The sequence below is a fragment of the Haemaphysalis longicornis genome, unplaced genomic scaffold, assembly GCF_048455015.1.
Source record: "Haemaphysalis longicornis isolate Haplotype H1 unplaced genomic scaffold, Haemaphysalis longicornis Haplotype H1 scaffold_14, whole genome shotgun sequence".
NCBI lineage: Eukaryota > Metazoa > Arthropoda > Arachnida > Ixodida > Ixodidae > Haemaphysalis > Haemaphysalis longicornis.
Genome location: NW_027526245.1, coordinates 39,795,368 through 39,814,344, shown reverse-complemented (window position 1 = coordinate 39,814,344; position 18,977 = coordinate 39,795,368). Strand labels below are relative to the sequence as shown.

At 46.3% G+C, this 18,977-nt stretch overlaps 1 protein-coding gene across 1 annotated transcript; it reads left to right on the top strand.

Annotated features, from left to right (window-relative positions):
* Positions 1–869: 869 nt before the first annotated feature.
* LOC144165053 (uncharacterized) lies at positions 870–11,822 on the top strand. Its single transcript, XM_077695205.1, has 5 exons — positions 870–1,158; positions 1,294–1,393; positions 4,140–4,225; positions 9,699–9,918; positions 11,726–11,822. The coding sequence occupies exons 1-5, from the start codon at positions 1,090–1,092 to the stop codon at positions 11,803–11,805; spliced, it is 555 nt and encodes a 184-aa protein (XP_077551331.1). The 5' UTR covers positions 870–1,089; the 3' UTR covers positions 11,806–11,822.
* Positions 11,823–18,977: the final 7,155 nt, after the last annotated feature.

Genomic DNA, 18,977 nt, shown 5'->3' with positions numbered 1-18,977 from the left:
CAATCGGGTTAGAACTAATGGAAGACAGTGTTGGAGCCCTTGAGCGTTTGAGCGGCCGCCTCGTTGAGATAGAGTGGAAATCCGGCGAGAAGCCTGCCCTCGCAAGTATTCTTGCAGCAGGTAAGTGGAATGGCATATTATCATACGCATTATCATGTTGCTCGTGGAATGAACGCGCTTAGGGACTATTTCGCACACCGGCATCTTGTGGCGTCCATCGGCGGGGCGTGCGTTTACAAGAACAAAGCAAACGCTCGCCGCAGGGAGTGGTACTGCTCGCTAAGTGTTTAGTTTGTACGAAAATAATTTTGCGTGTTATAAAAGCGCGGAAGAAATGGGTACAATGCACGAGAATCTGTCCGCGGCTGGCGTGCACGATATCAAGGCAAACAGGGCCCCGTCCGCTCGTCGTGCATGCAAGCCGCCGGCGACTACTTTGAAAATTCATTCATATTTTTCACTGACAAATGTCCGCTCTGTTGCCACCAACGGTGCATTACCTTAAATGGTAAACTGGCAGTGCCAGTCAACTTCGGGTAAATCGCACGGCTGGCGCCTCGTAGGTGTTGTGAAACAAGCCTGACGCGCACTGTACGTACAGCACGCATATCACAACTCCCGTCTTAGTGTTCACGTAGAGTTCATAGAGGCATAGAGTTTACATGCGTGGAAATTTGAGGTGAAATGCGCGAATGCGGCCCCACAGTGAATTAACATTGTCTCGGTTTGGGGGTGGGGGGGAGGGATCACAACGCCTACGAGGCACCTGCCTCGCCAACCTGCCCTTATTGAAAGTTGTTTAATCGGTTCTCGTCTTGCGATTCTGTTTGACAGCACCCACATCTCATGAAATGGTGATGCAGGTGCTGCTTATTCGTGCATGCCTCCTTAATCAGTCCTAATCCAAGAGTTGTCAAGCATCACTAAAATTGGTTCAAACCTTTGGGCTCTGCCATATCAAAACCCAGTTTGTGTTGGGCAGGAACTTGGCACTGCTTGCCGGTTAACCTTGCAATGCATATGTCTGGTGTGGTAGTTTGTGGCATGCTCGCGTAACTTGATGATATATTTGCAGGCTCCTCTTCTGCAATGGAGAAAAAGCGGAATAGAGTTGCGGCCACAGCACCCAGCTCCAGCTCTTCCAGCCATGATGGAATGGTAATAGTTTTGTTTTCCCCGTGCAGGAGAAATATCGTTGTGTGTTACATGTATAACAGGTGCCCTTTCTACTAATTTATAGTAATTCCCACTTCATGTTACCAAACATTTCGTGTTTCATTATGTATCATGCAGGAAATGTGTACATGCGCCGAAAAAGATGCTGAGATTGCAAGCCTCAAGGAAAAAGTCGCCAGTCTTGAGGCAGACCTCGTGACAGCGCGAGAATGTCTTGGTAAGCTTAATGAAATTATCCTCCCGTTATACAACTCTTGGTTGTGATATAGGGTCGGGACAGTTTACCGGGGACAATAAGATGCCTCAACGCCTAATGCCACCTTCGGCACACATAATAAACAGTAGAAAACTCTCCCCATGCCAGTGCATTTGGGCCTCGTGTGCAGTCTTTTTTGTGCTACTGGCATAATTGTATTAGTTGACCGTTTTTTGGTACCAGTAGTTCTGCCAAAACCAGGAAACTAAATGAAGACAACTCTACTCATTGGCATATAGTTCACTCTCTTTACATTTCACAATAGACCAAGCTTTGTATCTTTAAAAAATGCACAGAAAAATTCACAGCCTCGACAGTTTTCTCAGCATACAAAGGAGCAACAAAAGCAGCAGCATGCCTTCAGCATCCAGCTTTCATTGAAGACTTCTCCTTCTGTGACATATGATTGCCACAATTGCAGCTATTAGCACATATAAACGCAAATAAGGTATGCTGCATGCCCTTGCAAAGGCTTGCATGTTAACGGGAAATGTGTTAGCTGAACAAACCAGTTTGTGTAGAGTTTTGGGACCAGAAAATGGTAAGAAGCTACAAGCCAAGCCTCACAAAGTACTGTGCGTGTGCCCACACTTTTTTCATCATGCTAATTTCATAATCTACTCTGAATATGTCATACTCAGAGTTCTCCCCACGGTGGGCGACGGTGGAAATGCCAGCCACTGCTCCTTTTCACCTCCGATCTCTCTGGTTCATTGCCCACTGCTTAAATTAAGTTCGGTAGGCCCCACCGCTCCGACTGACCCGTTTAAAACGCGCGCCTGAGGAACTGAAAGTGGCTGCTGAGCGAGAGCAACCCCAGCGGCAGCAGGCGGCACGGCTTGCTGCCTGTATACGCGAAGGAGTCTGAACAAGTTGTTTTTAAGTCAGAAAAATTGCCAGCTATGTGCGGTATTTGGCCACAGTTGGTAAATCTTTGTGATTAAAATTTGAAATTTTTGCGCTTAACATCTCCCCATCCCCCCTGTTCTCAGAATGTCCACCTCTCATAAATTTCTTGGGAGTACCCTGGTCATACTTTTGATGCCTCAAAACATTTCAATAAAGATGAATGGTTCGGAGACTCGGAGACAGTTGGCACATGCGCACTGACCGCATGAGGCGGCAGAAGCCGCTCTGTTGTCTGCTACGGCGCTCCGTTGTGCCACTCAGTTTGCAATAGCTGAGGGATTTCGCACTCGAAGGATGTGAACGGCGCAGCGGAGAGCCATAGAAGATGACAGAGTGGCTTCTCTCGTCTCATACGGTCAGTGCGCATGTGCCGGCTGTCTCCGATTCTCGCCACTTCTCTGTGAAGCATCCACGTGCTCGCAGTTTCCCTTTAACAGTGGACCCTAGGTGCGGTGCGGCCACTGTTAGAGGTAACACAGAGCGCATGGCCATGCTCGGCGGATTGCCACAACAAGTGCTGGAGGAATCTTGCACATGCACAATCAGAGGCAGAAATAGCTGAGCGCCATCTGCTACGACTCCTCCCACTTTGCCGTGTGCAACGAAAGTACGCAAACAATCTAGCCACGGTGCTTTAAGAAAGTGTATTCCATCCGAGTTGAAAAAAAAAGCATGCAATGCTGCATACAGAACATTTTAAATCTGCCTTCTACTTCCGGAGGCTCATTATCAATACAGAGGTTTGCTTTCAGCATTTTTATTCTTACAAAGAAAAACATCACATGGCAAAAAATGTTCATTTAGTAAAACCATGTGCTTCAGGTAGATTATAAGATAAATTACTGAACATTCTAAATTTTTGGGGTAATCTTACACGTGTGCCTCAACAACCTGGTTCGAATACATTAAAAGAGCACCATGGCTGCAGTGCTTTCGTACAAGAGCCTTCACCACAAAGGGGGAGGAACTGTAGCAGACGACGCACAGCTATCTTTGGCTCTGATTGCGCATGTGCCGCCGCCCGTCGTGGCGCTCTGCGCAGCACAGCTACGTGTTCTGTGTTACCTCTAATAGTAGCCACACCTGTATTTAAGTGCTACTCATGGCTTATTGTTGAATGTAAAATCTCACTGCGCTTTCCAAATCTTATTCTGGTACTGGAGTAATTGCGACGTGCTATATTATTCAGTTTGCTTGGCAAACACTTGCTGTACAGTGCTCAGCGATTGAAACGCGATACTCGGAGCGCGTGGCTGCCGTTGCCTGTTGCGCCACAGGTGAGCGCTTGTGAAAGCGAGCTGGCGCATTGTGGTATACGATGAGGGTGAGAGCGTTCGTAACGCATGCTTAGTGCATCCGGGAGACAGCCCTTCAGTGTGTGGTTCCTGGCGGCGCCATAGGCGTGCTACATGCCATGGCTTCAAAACGCTGCGCCTGCGTGCCGTGCGCGCCACGATAACACATCGCGATAAATGCGCATTCAAATTCTTCTTATATAACGCGCGCGGCGCCAGCTCACGCAGCTTCGCGCGGCGCGGCGCAGCACGCAGGCGCAGCGTTTTGAAGCCATGGCATGTAGCACCCCTATGACGCCGCCAAGAACCACACACTAAAGCGGTGTCTGCCGGATGCAGTCAGCATGCGTCATGAACGCTCTCACCCTCACCGTATACCACAATGCATCAGCTCGCTTTCGCAAGCGCTCACCTGTGGCGCAACAAGCACCGGCAGCCACGCGCTCCCAGTATCGCGTTTCAATCGCTGAGCACTGTACATATGCTTGCCCTGTTACATTTAGATTCTGCACGAATGGTGAAGCGGCTGAAGAGGATGCTTGCCAGCGCTGAAGCGGCACCTGCACCACCAGTCGTTGCTGCTGAACAAGTAAGAAATGTTTCTTTCTTTTTTTTTCGTGTTTCACCAGTAGCTCACAGCTTTCCAGGAGACGGTGCTTTTTTGAAGAAAGATGCAAGACAGACTGTGCAGTGTGAAGCTTTGTGGGACGAGAATAGTGACCCGATGTAGTTTTACTGACGTCAGCAACGTTTTCTTAGCACTCAATGTTTTAAGCACGTGTCGCTGTCTCACTGATGTGCGTACCGTAAAGTTCCGAAAGAATGCCACCCTAAATATACAGATATCAAGTGAAAAATACTGGATAGGCAAACTTTCAGGTCAAGTGCGGAAAGGACAAATAAGTGACCGCACACCGACACACGAATAGATTATTCGCGTTTATTTTGTGCACTCATCGTTTCTAAAGGCATCGAACAATGCATTGCTGTTAAAGTCCGACATCACCATGCTCGCCTGAGCTCTGGGCCCTTTCACCAGTATTGTGCTCGCCGAGGCCAGGTGCTGGTTAAACTAGCTGTCTTCAGAACCGTCAAGGCTTGTCGACATACATGCCACATCTCTTAAACGATGCTAAGACAGTACCTCCCCGCTCTTCTATTCTTCCCATATGCTACCCCTGTCTTCTTTCGATTCATTCTATCTACTACCTCTTCCTTCTCCTCTTGCCAGTCAAGCTGGACATGCATCATTTTTGTTCTAAACCAAGACATCAGCGCTGTTCATGGTGACAGGATGTTTTCACTCAGGAGGAGGAGGAGGAGGGATAACTTTATTTTACGCTGGTTAGGAAAGGGTGTAGTTTGCTTGAGGAGGGGAGGTGACCTTATTCCAGGGCCCCAGTAGCTCTGGCTGCACTCGTGGCCCGTCGTACCAGCTGTCGCTGATCTTCCGGGTCCGAGCTGAGCAACGCAGCTTTCCACTGCTCAAGGGTTGGGTTGTGTATTCGGGGAATGTTTGGAATGTCGGGGCAGGCCCACGTAATGTGGTAAAGGGAGGCATACTGTGTTGTGCAAGAAGGGCATTTGTTCGAAGGGTGAATTGTAGGATACATGGCGTGGAGCCTTCCTACGTGCGGGAAGGTGTTTGTTTGTAGTTGACGCCAGAATGTCGCTTCTTCTCTCGTTAAGGATTTGTGCGGAGGAGGAAAGGCTTGTCGGGTGAGTAGCTGGTGCTGTAGAATTGTGTGGTATTGCAGCATTATGGGCTCCAGGTAATTATCCTCCAGTGGCGCCCGGGAGGCATGGGCTCGGGCGACAGCGTTAGCTCGCTGATTGCCACGAAGAGAGTCGTGTCCGGGAGTCCATACTATTGTAACACTTGGGAGGTGTTCTGGCGCCTTACTGGCAAGAATGCGGTGCGCTATAGAAGAGACCCTGCCCCTTGCATAGCTCCGGCAGGCGGCCTGGGAGTCGGTGATGACGCGTACGTGTTTTTGGTCTGACGCGCTGGATACTATGGCTATGGCTATAGCTGCCTCTTCTGCCTCTGTTGGGCTGCTTGTGTTGACGGAGCTTCCAGGGCTTTCAAAGGCATTGTAGCTAGCTCAATTTTAGGAGGTTTCACCCCTCCATGGGGGGGGGGGGGTCAATGTTTCGGGGAGGGCGTTTCTCCAGAACTTTACAGTATATTTATGTATCCACTCTTGTGTCAGCCAACTTGTCATAAGAAAGCTGGTCATGAGTGAATTGGCCAAAGAGGGTTTCCCATTTGTGGTAGTCAAGTGCTAAAAACGATCTTGTCGTGTTTGACAAACTTTCTTTTTTTGGGCAGAAAAGGGGATGGAAGGCAAGTGGCTTTAACCTAAAAAATGTTTAAATTGACCTCATTGTAAGTTGGGGACTGTGTTCTCCTTCTGTTTGTCTGCAAGTGGTGGTTTAAATAGGTTTTCTGATTGCAACTCTAGTGGTGCTGCCCCTTTGCATTTGTTTCTTTTCTAATAAAATTTGTGCCTTTTTTCCTGCTGGGGCTGGCAGTGTAACTTTAATTTTACCCTCTGCTTTTCTGTCCCTTAGAAATAAAACTTTTATTGCAATGGGAAAGTTTTTTTTTACATCTTTTCTTTTATCTGTTTTGGGTACGTAGTTATACATACATAAGCCTTGGACATTTCAGTGTGCAAACTTCTCGGGGAACGACGTTGTGTGCTTTGTTGTTCAAGGCTATCAGTTATTTTAATTTTCAGGGGTCATAGTTTAGTTTTTGTTGTATATTGCTGTTTTGAGGGTTTCTTTTTAGAATTCGAGCTTTTAATATCTGTTTATTACTTTTTCCGTCTGGGTACTCGTTATTCAGTAGCCTACTTATCACATTGAATTGTTTTGGGGCTGGGGGAAGAAGGGGGAGGTTAAGACTTTGGGGGGGTTAGGAAATGTCGGAAAAGAGCAGTGTCTTGCCTTGTTTTGTGGAGTCTCATGGTTTACTGGCTAAGATCATTATGTTATTTCTAGTCGCATGCCTACTGCATTTTCAGCAACATCTTAGCGAATCAATGAAAGCGAGGCAGTGCACAGATGTTCCTTGTCCTGCAAAGCTTGCATTCTGCTGAGACAATGAAGAAGTTTTATAAACAGGGCAGAGACCACAATAAAGGCCACAATGAAACCTGGAATGTTACAAATCTGACTGAAAAGAGTGAATTTTTTTATTAGTATTATTTAAGGGGAGGGGGGGGGGTTAAAGTATGAGGGGCTTTCCGAAGTGCACCAAAGAAGCAGATGCTAGTGCCATTGCGTGGGGTTGCATGGGATTGAGTGACCATGTGGTCCCGTCCTTTTTATTGGGGGTGGTTTTGGTGAGTGAGGCGGAAAATGTTAACTCAGTGGGTACGGTGAACAGGTAGTGGGGGTGACAGCGACAACCACAAGATTAATACACTGCTACCGGGGGCATCAGTCGCTGTTGCTCACTTGTGGGCTACTTTTGGCCGGCCAGACACGAGTGACAACTCATCCCTGCTGTCGTCCCCAGCGGTAGTGTTTTTTTTTTTTCACTGTCACTTCAACTACCCGTTCACTGTACCCATTGAGTTACATTTTTTCGCCTCACTCACTGTGGAATTGCTGCAAGTTGTTACCCTTTTACATTTGCAAGAAAACTTGCATAGAAAAGCATGCAAACAGGCGAAGGCATGCCTTCAATTTTTTTTTGTATCTAGCCGATCCCGTCGATAATCAGAAATGGAAAATACTGTTACTGTCAAGTTTTCTTGCTTTTTTGTTTCCATTTTTAAGGGTACAAAGGGAGGGTCAGAATTCACAAAGAGTAGTAAGGTCTTTTAGTATTGTGTGAAGTGTGGTATAATGATTTGCAACCTAAGTACTTCACACAACAGCCGGTGCCTGCTGTTGAGGCACACTACACGCACTCTTTCATTTCATTTGCATCAAATCAAAAGCCCTTCTCTTCGCCATGAAGGCTCAATGCAGCTGTGGCAATCCTTGAGGCAAGATAGGATATCTTGCATTCCTCAGAAAACATTTGCTCTATTGACCATAATTTTTGTGTAGTTTGATTAGCTGTGTTGAATTGTCCTTACAAATCTGGCCTTCAGTAGCAATTACTGAATAATCTCCAATGTTTGTGGATGAAATGGGGAATTAAATGTAACAAGAAAAGGACAAGCTCATCAAGTGTAGCATGCACACAGAGTAGAGAACAAACTCCCTAGCTCATTTTCATGAAAATTCCTAATAAAGCACACAATGCATCAAGTCATGCACAAACTTGTTCGAAGGAGATGAAGCCATCTCATCTGATTGATTGAGAGGGTGCGCTTATGTATTCTGGTAACCTTTCACTGAGTAATTAGCCAGATTTAGGTGAAATCGTCAACGTGGAGAGAGATTCTGCGAAGGAAAATTAGACATCCACCGTGGAATGCAGCCGTACGGCTACAAAAGAAAGCTGCACAGCTTTCTCCGAAACTTCACAGTTGCAGACAAATTCGTCCTGGTCCTGGATTCTAAACTTAATCGATTACACTTGTCCTCACTTTGAGTTGTTGACCAATGCGCTCGCACTACAAATGCCTAGCCTCCTGGTTAGCTCAGCTGGTAACGTGACCGACCTACATAGGTGATGGTCCTGGGTTCGAACCCTAGACCAGGGGCGGTATTCTCGTAACTGTCCCTTTTGAGTCCCTTTCATCGTGACGTACTTCCGGTTAAGCAGTGGGCATTGGCAGTATATTTGTTGCGCTTGCGTTACGTCACTTCCAGTTGTTTGCTTTTAGCCAATCAGGGCTCGCCAAAAGGGACACTTTTGAAAAGGACGCAAAAGGGACAAAACTCGAGAATACCGCCCCAGGACTAATTTTCCTTCAACTGCAAAGTTTCCGAGAAACCTGTATAGCCTGTATTCATTGAAAAGTTTAGCTGCCAATTTCTTCATTTGGCAACACTGAAATGGCCACGGACATGGCCGAAGCGCCACAAACATGGCGCGGCTTATGCCACTGCGGCCGCACGCTGAAGAACAAAAATAACACTGGCGTGCGTCGTCTGCTCCATTTCAACCCTATTCTCAACAGTGGTGCCAACAGAGTTATTTATCGCACTCACTTTTGAGTCGAGCCATTAATTTGCGTTCGGCGGCTAAAGCTTGGAATGTCCAACCCATATCATGCGCTTAGCACGGACACGGACAAGTACCACCATCTCACGGAGCCCGACGTAACCAGTGACGGTGCATTCACATGGTTGCCTGAATGCACGCCTCGCTATTGAATACAGGCCATAGCTTTCCTTTGTGGCCGTATGGCTGTATTCTATGTGGATGTCTAATTTTCCTTTCCAGGATCCATGGAAGAAAAATGTTACTTCATGACGTAATGCAGTCAGTTTTCGCAAGATCACCTTCGATGACGCCGCTCCCTCACTGTCTCCCTTTCTGGAACCGCTGGTGTCGGTCCCACATGTGGCCACGACCCACGGTATTCCTTTAGCTGGCAGCTTCGAGCCGACGTGTGTTCAGATGGAGCCAGCATGCTGTCACATGGCACAGTGACGTCCTGGCAGACTTCGATTTTACCTTTTATGACTAGGCTTCATGCCTCTCCAGTGGCGGTGTCTCTAAGCTTTTTTTCGTCCTCCATTCCAGAATTTGAAGTGCCATGGCACACAAGGGCAGTGATCATACATGTTGAACACGACGTGCCTTCTAGGTGCAGATAAATGTTTACTGCAAGGGGGAGGGGGGTGGAGTCAACCGAAGGGTAGTGTGAGGTCATTATGCCTGCTTACAAAATGTTTTTTGGGCAGAAAAAGCTCTATAATTCAAATTAAACTTTGTCTCCTCAGTGACTGACAGGATTTCCCTTGGCTTCGCAACCTATTATGTAAAGGTAGAATCTGGAGACGAACCTAAAACCCGTGGTATTAAAAATGAGCAGTCATGTTATTGCACACTTTCCCCGTGCACAACAGCATGGCACTTTCTTTACTCTACGGCTTTAGAAAATGTGTGTTTTGTGTATACTTATTTACATATTTTTTCTTCGCAGGTAGACATCGGGAATGGTGTCCAAGTAGATGCGGGCACCCTAGCTCGAATAAAAGCGGACAGCAAGGGATCGGCCTGCCGCTTTGCCCGTTCTATGGTGCGGCTGTTATTTACGCCTGAGGAGCTGGTCGGGAGGTCTCTGTACGGCCGGAAATCAAACTCCCACAAGGAAGCAGCTGTTAAGGATGCCATAGACCCAGTGAGGTGGAACGCCATCCTCAGTACGTGAAACATTTTTATAAATTCTTTACTGTGAAATTGCAGTAAAGATGAGTCCTCTTCAGCAAAAGATACTGGATTTCCTTGATTTTAACCGTGCTCACCCACTTTCGCAAAGAAAGTTTTGTATATGTTTCCTCAACATCTTCTTCAACATACCCTGTCTTTAAAAGATGTTTGTTCTGAAAGATTACAATTGTGGACAACTTCAAATTTTTTAGTACAAAAGATTAGCAGTCATGAAAGTGCAGTACCAAAAAACACTCCAGTGTGTTAACTGCATGCTAGCATTGAAGTGCTGTGCTCATTTTCATTGGCATGATTGTTTTGCTGATTGTGTAGTCCTTTTATTAAACTCATCTATTTTGTTGTCATTTTTCCCTTAAAAGGACCCTGCAGCACTTAACACCGACTACTCCTAATGTATTTTGGAATAGTCTTGTCCCAGCAATCTCCCCCCGCAAGAATTTTAAAAATCTGCTCACTATCATTGAAGCTATGCATGATAAAACATCGTACATAATCGTTCCCTCTCCTCTTGACCGCGGACAATGTGAAAAATGTTGCGTGGACTTTCTTGGAGAGAGGGGCAGCTCATGGCGTTCTCTTCAGTGGCCTTCAATATCACAGGCCGGGGAGTTTTCTCTTTTCCTCCCTGACGTGGAAGGGTCTATTTCTGGTATGGTGCAACAAACAAGCATTGCCGCCTGCTCGCTAGCGGGGCTCAGGCTGGTAGGGTGTTTTTGAAGCAATAAATGTTGTCAGGTGGTCTGGCTGACCGGGAAGTATTTAGTTCATCACTCAAACTCTGCGTGCACGCAAAACACAAAATAAACACCAGAACTGCTCGTACAAATTCAGGCATAGAAGAGGCTGGTGCACAGCGCCGATGACGGCTGGCTGTCACATGAAATGCAAAAAATAAACCGTTAAAGGGGGACACTGCTCTTAAAACAGCTTCCTTAAATTGTTAAGTAAACCCCATGAAACTTGCAAGTCTTGCTGCTTTTTTCCCAGTGATTTGGAATATGCCATTATTTTTTGAGTCAGTTAATTTCCCGAGATAATTAGAGATACTTAGCCATTTTTGGTCAAACAATAGACAAAACAGTGTCGGTAATAAAACTGTAATCTCTAAATTTTCCAATACTACGAACCTTGGTGAGTTCAATATGAGGATCGGTTTTTTTGATGCATCGCTTGGGGCTAATTTTGCAGCTCATTGAACTTTGGTGGCACCAGTGGCAAGGAACCATTTTGTGTGCCCATTTCAAGTGCAGTGTCCCCCCTTAAGTTGACCAGCAACAGCCAGTAGGACAGCCACGTCATTTCAGCAGTGCCACTGGTGCATAATGAGGGAAATTTAAGAGAGCACGCTTGGTTTTTTTAAGTCTTTCACAGCGATTTGGTGCTCACCATTTCCCGTGCACATGTAATATTTGGCTCAGGTATTCCTGGCAGTATAATCTAAACGGCACACAGGTTTATTTGCATTGCTCAAAGCATGTGCAGGGTCCCTTTAAAGTAACAGTAGTTTGAATGTAAACATAAAGAAAACAATAATGCTGTGTTTAGGTTTGGGGCATAGTACCTTGGTTCAAGCGAAATTGTATTTACCCTTTACAATTTTTCTTGGCATGCCTATTTTGATACCTTTTGAAAGTGTACCTGTTGTTACCCGTCATCCAAACAAAGCTTGTGGGGGAAAGTTCAAACAAATCAAGCCTAACTACTTTTGATCTGATAAATATGTTGTGATGTGCTTACAAACCCAGATTGATATTGGTGCAATTTTTTTTTCCTCCCCAGATTACACAGTGAAGGAGTACGGTGTTCCTGGACTACAGATTAAAAATTCTTTGTCGACACTTCTGGCTCGCGGCTACTAGTGCCAAAGAAATCGCACAAAATAAATGAATGGAATGGATTTCTTTTGTTCAATTTCTGTCGACAGATGTCTCTTAAAACGTGTGTGCGTCTTATACTTGCGTGCTGCTATCTAGGAGCTCAGGTTAAGTGTTTACAGAATGAATCACTGTTTGAGTGTAGTGTTTGCTTTGGTTAGCAAAGCAAAATGCTTTGGTTAGCAAACAGCGATTGAGTTGAAACTTTACGCTAAACTTTCAATTAAAAGTCTTCAGAAAACTTTTTGTAGAAAGTCTTCAGAAAACGTTCTGTAGAAAGTCCTCAGAAAACTTTCTGTAGAAAGTCTTCAGAAAACTTTCTGTAGAAAGTCTTCAGAAAACTTTCTGTAGAAAGTCTTCAGAAAACTTTCTGTAGAAAGTCTTCAGAAAACTTTCTGTAGAAAGTCAACAGACAAATTTCAATTCGAACACGGTGGCCAATGGTTGACAAAATGTTGGTAGGTTGTTGCTAGGAGGTCTGTAGACAGTCTGTAGACAGTCTACTTAATGTCGCTAGATCCTATTGACATTTTTCAACAAACATTCTATTCAATGTTGGTAAAAATTTTTATAAGAGACGCCATCTAGTACACAATCCAAGCGCATCTTTTCATCATATACAAGTACCGCCATCTAGTAAACAATCCAAGAACTAAACTAGAGGTAGCCACGCCATCTAATAAACAATCCAAGAACTAAACTAGAGGTGGCTACATACATACGTCGAGGATGGACAGACCGACGCCTTAATTAGCTTTGCCCCTAAAAGCTCCAGCGGACAGTGGCGACGTCGCGGAGCCTGGCTGCGGTGTTGCCGCGCACGGGACTCTGGGGATTCGGCGAAGGTGGCAAGGTCGAGGTGGCGGCGGCTTATCAGCTGCTTTGGCATGGCGCGCGGTTTCTTCTGGCAAACGGCGTGACACAAACGCCGAGTTGCGGGCTTCTGAATCGAGAACAGTTCTTGTTGAACATCGACTCGAAGAATAACAAAGGGGAATATATAATGCAAAAAAGGCATTTCTGGTGCTAATATACCCCCATAAAGTCAAAATAGGAGCTAGAGAGCCGATATAGTCAAAGTAGGCACTTATAGGCACAATACACTATTGCTTTAAATGTTCCCCTTCCCTTATTTATTGCTTATATCGGAAATAGGCTTAATGCAGGCTCAAGAGAAAAATAGGCATTTTGTCCAAAGTTCCGGTCTCCTCTGATGACACCACCACCACCACCGCCATCCTTTTCATCATCATCATCGTCGTCGTCGTCGTCGTCAGCCTGCTCAGGTCCACTGCAAGACGAAGGTCTCTCCCGTTCTCCTCCAACCACCCCTGTCCTGCACTACACGAGCCCACAGTTTACCCCCGAAGTTCCGTATTTCACCCCTCCTTCGTGTTATTGCCCTTGTGCTTAACAGCACAACGCCTTAGCCACTCAGGGTGCATTCAAATTCCCGGACAGCTTGGTAGACAGCCTACAAAGCAGTCTCATTAGACGTCTAAAGGGTTAAAATTGGAACGGCGCCGCGGTCCAAAACGCAACACCAGCGCAGACGACAGCCTCGCAGCAGACATATTGAAAAACACAAGCTGCAGGATTCGTAACTAATATTACCGTTGTTATTACAAACATTAGGAGATTTAAACACTAAACAAAATCATCGTCACCACTGGTAAATTATACTAAATATTTTAATAAAAGAACTAGTGCTTTTCTTTTAAAATTACTACGCAAAAAGGGGGCGCTTGTGTCACTTATTAGTTTACACAGGAAGGTAGCCTGCATCGTTGCTGACTTCGATGCTGTCTCCTCGAAGCAGTCTTCGTTGACTGCTTCGTTCGAATGGGAACGGTGGTTAACATGGCGGGCTGTCCGCGAAGACGGCAGCGAAGCCGTCTAAAGGGGAAACTGGAACGCACCCTCAGCCACAACAAGTGATTCGACCAGTCTTGTGGCCTAGCTACACCAAACACAAGAGCGAGCGTCTGACCCTGTTTTGGATGCAAAGAAACAGCATCGCCAAGCAAGAAATAAACCTCATAAGGTTCTCCATTATTACTCCAAATTAATGAAAACTCAATCCAGTGCATCTTTATAGGCATTTTCAAGGGCTGCGGCGCCCTCTCTTGACACCTTTCTGCATCAACGCCAGGCTGGTACTGAAACTACTCAACAGAAGGCGCAACGGCCCCTTTGGGGAATCACTGCTCCGCACTTGACAGATTTTGCAATGAGTGGAGCTGTGTGCACCACTTCCAGCAGTGTGGCTGCAAACCAAACTTTGATAAGTGCATCATGGCAGGAAGTGGTCCCGACAGATTCACTGCGAAATCATCGCATCTAGACATTAATGGGCTCACTCGCAACTGCGTGTGCGGGTAATCTTTATTGTCATCAAGTGAGGAACTACACTTTCTGGCCGAACGTCCATCAGTGGAGATTAGCATACTTTAAGAGCCTACTGTTAGTTACAATGATGGATATTTTTAAGTGCGGAACATACCGGGGGCCCGGCTTGTTGCCGTACGTTGTTCGGGGTCACAGTATCCAGCCACCGTTATAGTACGCCGCATTACACACCCACAAAGGCATCGAAGAGATCACCGCTTCCATTGGTCTGGATAGAATCTGGTTCCCAAGCGTTACGGAGCCGATGTCTATCCCATTGCGCCACAAAGGTCACCCCCGACTAAGATCACCCCGAACAGTTATTTTTCACACTTTCTCATGTGAGAAGTGTTCATTGATTGATTGTAGGGTTTAACGCACCGACGCAACGCAGGCGATTAGGCGCGCCGTAGTGGAGGGCTCCAGATTAATTTTGACCACATGGGGATCTTTAACGTGCGCCGAAATCTCGTACACACGGGCGTTTTTGCTTTTCGCCTCCATCAGAAAAGTGGCCGCCGCGGCCGGAAATCGAGCCCGCGACCTCGTGCTGCGCAGCGCAACGCCTTAGCCACTGAGCCACCCCGGCGGGTATGGGAAAAGTGTTGGGGGTGATATTAGCGCTGCACCGTTGCCATTGAGGGAGTCATTGCTGAGCGGCAAATAAGTATACAATCGGCCTTCTCGATTTGCCAGTCCTGGACGGTCCGCGGGCAGTCCGAGGACTGCGTTCGGACCGGGAGCCCCATAGGAATACATGGGAAAATCGAGCGGCGGATCGCGTCTCGTGCAGTCCGCGGACGATCCGGGACGGATAATTGAAGAGGCCCAATAATATAAAACATATCGGCAGAAATTCACAGAATCGTCTCCTAAAGCGTAGCATTCTTATGACGCTTGTCTTCAGTGTTAGTTCTTTACAGCAAACTTTTATGGGTTTTCTCAATCCTGTCCGAGCAATTATTTCCATTTACGCCAATATAACGACTACAGGTGTTACTTGCGCAAAATCTGCCTTTTTTGCAAATGAATTGCGGGACACGGGTCGTCGTTCCCCGTATTTTATAGTAATCGTTACATCAGCGTAAATGCAGATAATTAATCGAACACCCCAATTTCTATATTTTCTTGCTTTCTTAGTTGTTCACAATTGTGTTCGACCTCCATTTACGCTACCATAACAATTATCGGTGGAACTTTCGCGAAATCTGCGTTGTTGTAGAAATGCGAAGCGTTACACGGTTCCACATTTTCCAAATTTTTTATTTTCTTCCAGTTTTTAAAAATTCTTTTCGACCAATTATATTCATTTGACCTATTACAGTGATTACCGTGTCACTTGCGCGATACCTGCATTTGTGTGGAAGTTCCGCGCATTCCCAGAGAGTGCAATCATTTACGTTGAGTGAGAGTGCTTTGATTGCTTGTAGGGTTTAAGGCGCCGACTCAACGCAGGCAATGAGGCGCGCCGTAGTGGGGCGCTCCGGAATAAATTTGCCCACATTTGGATATTTAACGTGCTCTGAAATTTCGAACACATGAGCGTTTTTGCCTTTCGCCTCCATCAGAAAAGCGGCCGCCGCGGCCAGAAGTCCAACCCGCGTCCTCCGGCTCAGCAGCACAACGCCTTATCCACTCAGCCACAATGGCGGGGGAGTGAGACTGCTTTAAGTTTAGCTAGGGCGTGCTAGACTGAACATAGGGCACGGCATGCAGCCATATTTTTTTTAACTTGTAATATCTTCTTGTTTGCCTTCCTAGTTTTTATTGCGGCCTGCTGTGAACGTACTTTCTCCAACAGGAAATAAAAGACGCGCGGGGTAATCATCGTGAGAAGACGAGTGCACTGCCGGGGAAAGTAAACTCTTAGTCTAATGTGTGAGACTTAAGTTATGCATAATGGAACAAAGGCTTAATTATGCCCATTTTTACACGCCTCGAGAGCTCGGTGAGTTAGCGAGAAGCGGTTCATGTTTTGTGGCTGATATCCCCGACAGGCGTAAAAATTAGAAAATGATTCGTTAGGCCAACGAACCGTATAGAGTCTCCCTCTAGCATCTGTAGGTCACATCAAAGGGGTTGAGCTAAGTTACGGGTGTTCATGTCGCACCTAAACAGCCGCGTAGCACGCGATGCAGAGCGTTATGCCAAGCGGGTGCTGTTTCTTCCCAGTAAAATCACTGTCATGGAACGGGTGGTGCCATGTGCACATTACTGCTAAGGCCTTAAAGGAGCCATGAAGAGAAAACACAAGTTTGGTTCATTCGAAAGATTGCCTCGTTAGAACCATAACGACACCACTTATAACGCAAACTTCGCTCAAATAAGCTACATAATTAGGAAAAACGGGAATGGTCATGCGACCCACCAGCTCATTTCCCGCAACAGAACCTATGCCGTCACATGGGCTAAGCTCTGCGATTGGCGGAGGCCGGCAAAAGCAAACGCATGTTAGGCAGGGCTTACAGCTTGCATAGCGAGCTAAATGCCCGTGAAACATACTGCACATTCTTTTTATGACAAAGAACGGTGGAGTAAACGGTTGAAGGTCCGAACGAACTCGCAAACATGTGCGCCAATGCGTACGAAACTAGCGCGCCGGCCGAGCTCGACATCTCGCCGTCGCGCAGACGAATTTTCGGGTTCGAGGCTCTTCGGGGCCAACGAACCGTTCCAGCACGCACAGCCGCGACCTTGCTTCATATCGTAATCCCTTCACAGGAGGTTGGCCGTCATATCGCCAACCAGCAAAGGTAAAAATAGAAACGAGGGGAGTAAGGAACAGCAAGAAGCGACGAGATAGTGCCAGTCGTCGCGTAAGTTTCGAATGGTGTTGGTTTGCTGCTGTCGTTACGAGCTCGTTTCCAGTTTACAACCACTGAAAACTTCAGTTTGTTCAGTTACGGCAGGGACCCTTACGTTAGCTCACTCCTGGAACATGCTGGCGCTCGTTGCCGACTTCGTCAAATCGCTCTGACCTTGGGGAAAAAAATGCCGTAAACACCGCGCATTGACGCTCGTATCTTTCTGGTCGAAGCAGAGAGCTCGCGCGAACGGCTTTCCATACACGACACCGGCCAACTGGCATAAGTGATACTGCTACTGAAATTGAACTATTATTAACCGTAATCAAAATACGGCACATACGTACCAGTCTATATTCGTCCGTCGCGACGGGGCTGACGAGGCCGCGGTGCCGACGGCTGGGCGTTCGTCTGTTGTGGCTATCGCGGAATGGTCGCTTTCCCGTCCACCGCGTATCCCACAACTCTTGCCGCTCGTGCACTTAGAAGCATTGAGCGTTTTTGTGGTGTGAGGTTGTTAAATGCAAGCCCGAGCTCCTCGGCGAGAGTTTTGTTCTCCGGATCAGGCGATTCCATGACTAGGGCTGCGGGTGCACTAGGTTTTACTAGTATTTTTAAAATGGCCGCCGTCTCGATCGACTCCCGCGTGTGGGTGCTATATGGAGTCGACATACTAAGTATCTGTTTCATGGACCGGCTCTATGACGCCATTGTACACGTCACGGAATGTTCAATTTTAGCGGGAGATTTAAAATTTTGGCTTAAATTGCCTTATTTATCAGTGAATAAAGCATCATTTGCTTCCGGGAAAGCGCTTGGGGTACTATGAAACACCTAATCTTTCGAATAAAACAAACTTTTGTTTTCTCTTCATGGCTCCTTTAATTACTCACTCTTGCTCCGTCACCTTCCTCGGTTCTACACCATACACTGCATATCTATGCCTCGCTTAATTAAGCTACTCCAGCACGTTTTCCGCCTTTCTTTTCTTACTTTCCGTTCCGTAAATGCATGCAAATTCCAACAGCGCACTCCTTTCTGTTATAGTGTCTTACTATAGTATAAGTTGCCTTTTCGTTATTTTATTCTTCTTGTAATGATTTCTTGTGCTTGTAAACGCCCAAATGTGGACGTAAACTGTGCTTGAAAAATAACCACTGGAATGTAATTTTCTGTTTTTCTATAATACGTGAACACCGTATCGTGTTTGCTGTGCCGTTTTTCTGCGGCCTTGTACAGCGGGGAGGCGGGTCTGGTCAAGCTGCTGCAGCGCAGCTTTCTTCCCACTTTCCATGCCACAAATGTTTCTGTTTTGTGTAAACCACAGTGTATCGTTGGGGTGAAATAAACCTCAAACTTCAAACTTTAAACTTCCAGCTTGTTGCTTCCAATAGCTCCGTGGGAATTAAAGATATTTCCGAATTGCAGGATGTTTTGTGATGAAATTCTTTCTGTTTTTTTTTCTCATTACGTCTTTCTTACCCATGTTCACTTCGTTTCGTCTTGCCGTTATAAGTAAGTCTGTGCTTTGCTCCGAAGCTTCGTTCAAAGGGAAATGGCCACTTTCGGTCGCTTCCGAGCCCAACTCGGTGTTTGTTTCAGTAGCATGATCACACGCTTCATTGCGGCCAGGTGGTCGTCATAATGGCGCGCCGGTAACTGCCGAACGTGCGTGCTGTTTGGCACCAGGATGCAGGAGTTCGGCATGGTTCGTGCTAAAAACAGAATAATATAGAAGTAAATACATTTTATGTGCAAGGTAAGGCGCAGTGATACGCATTTTTGCCGTATTGGTGTGCCCTATTCTCTATTCATGTGTGATCTGACCCATTCAAAATTGTGTGTAGCTGCTTGCCATCACAGATTTCTCCGCTTTTTTAACATTTTAGCCTTCTTACTTTTCTCAGTCTCAGCGAATTGAGTTACTATTGCCGTAGAGTTACCGGTTGTTATTATTGTCATACC

What these genes read in the sequence shown, in the direction of transcription:
- LOC144165053 (XM_077695205.1), top strand. Translation starts at nt 1,090, where the DNA reads ATGGAGAAAAAGCGGAATAGAGTTGCGGCCACAGCACCCAGCTCCAGC. An exon ending in CTTCCAGCCATGATGGAATG is followed by an intron (nt 1,159 to 1,293) that starts GTAATAGTTTTG and finishes TGTATCATGCAG; the next exon opens with GAAATGTGTACATGCGCCGA. An exon ending in GACAGCGCGAGAATGTCTTG is followed by an intron (nt 1,394 to 4,139) that starts GTAAGCTTAATG and finishes TGTTACATTTAG; the next exon opens with ATTCTGCACGAATGGTGAAG.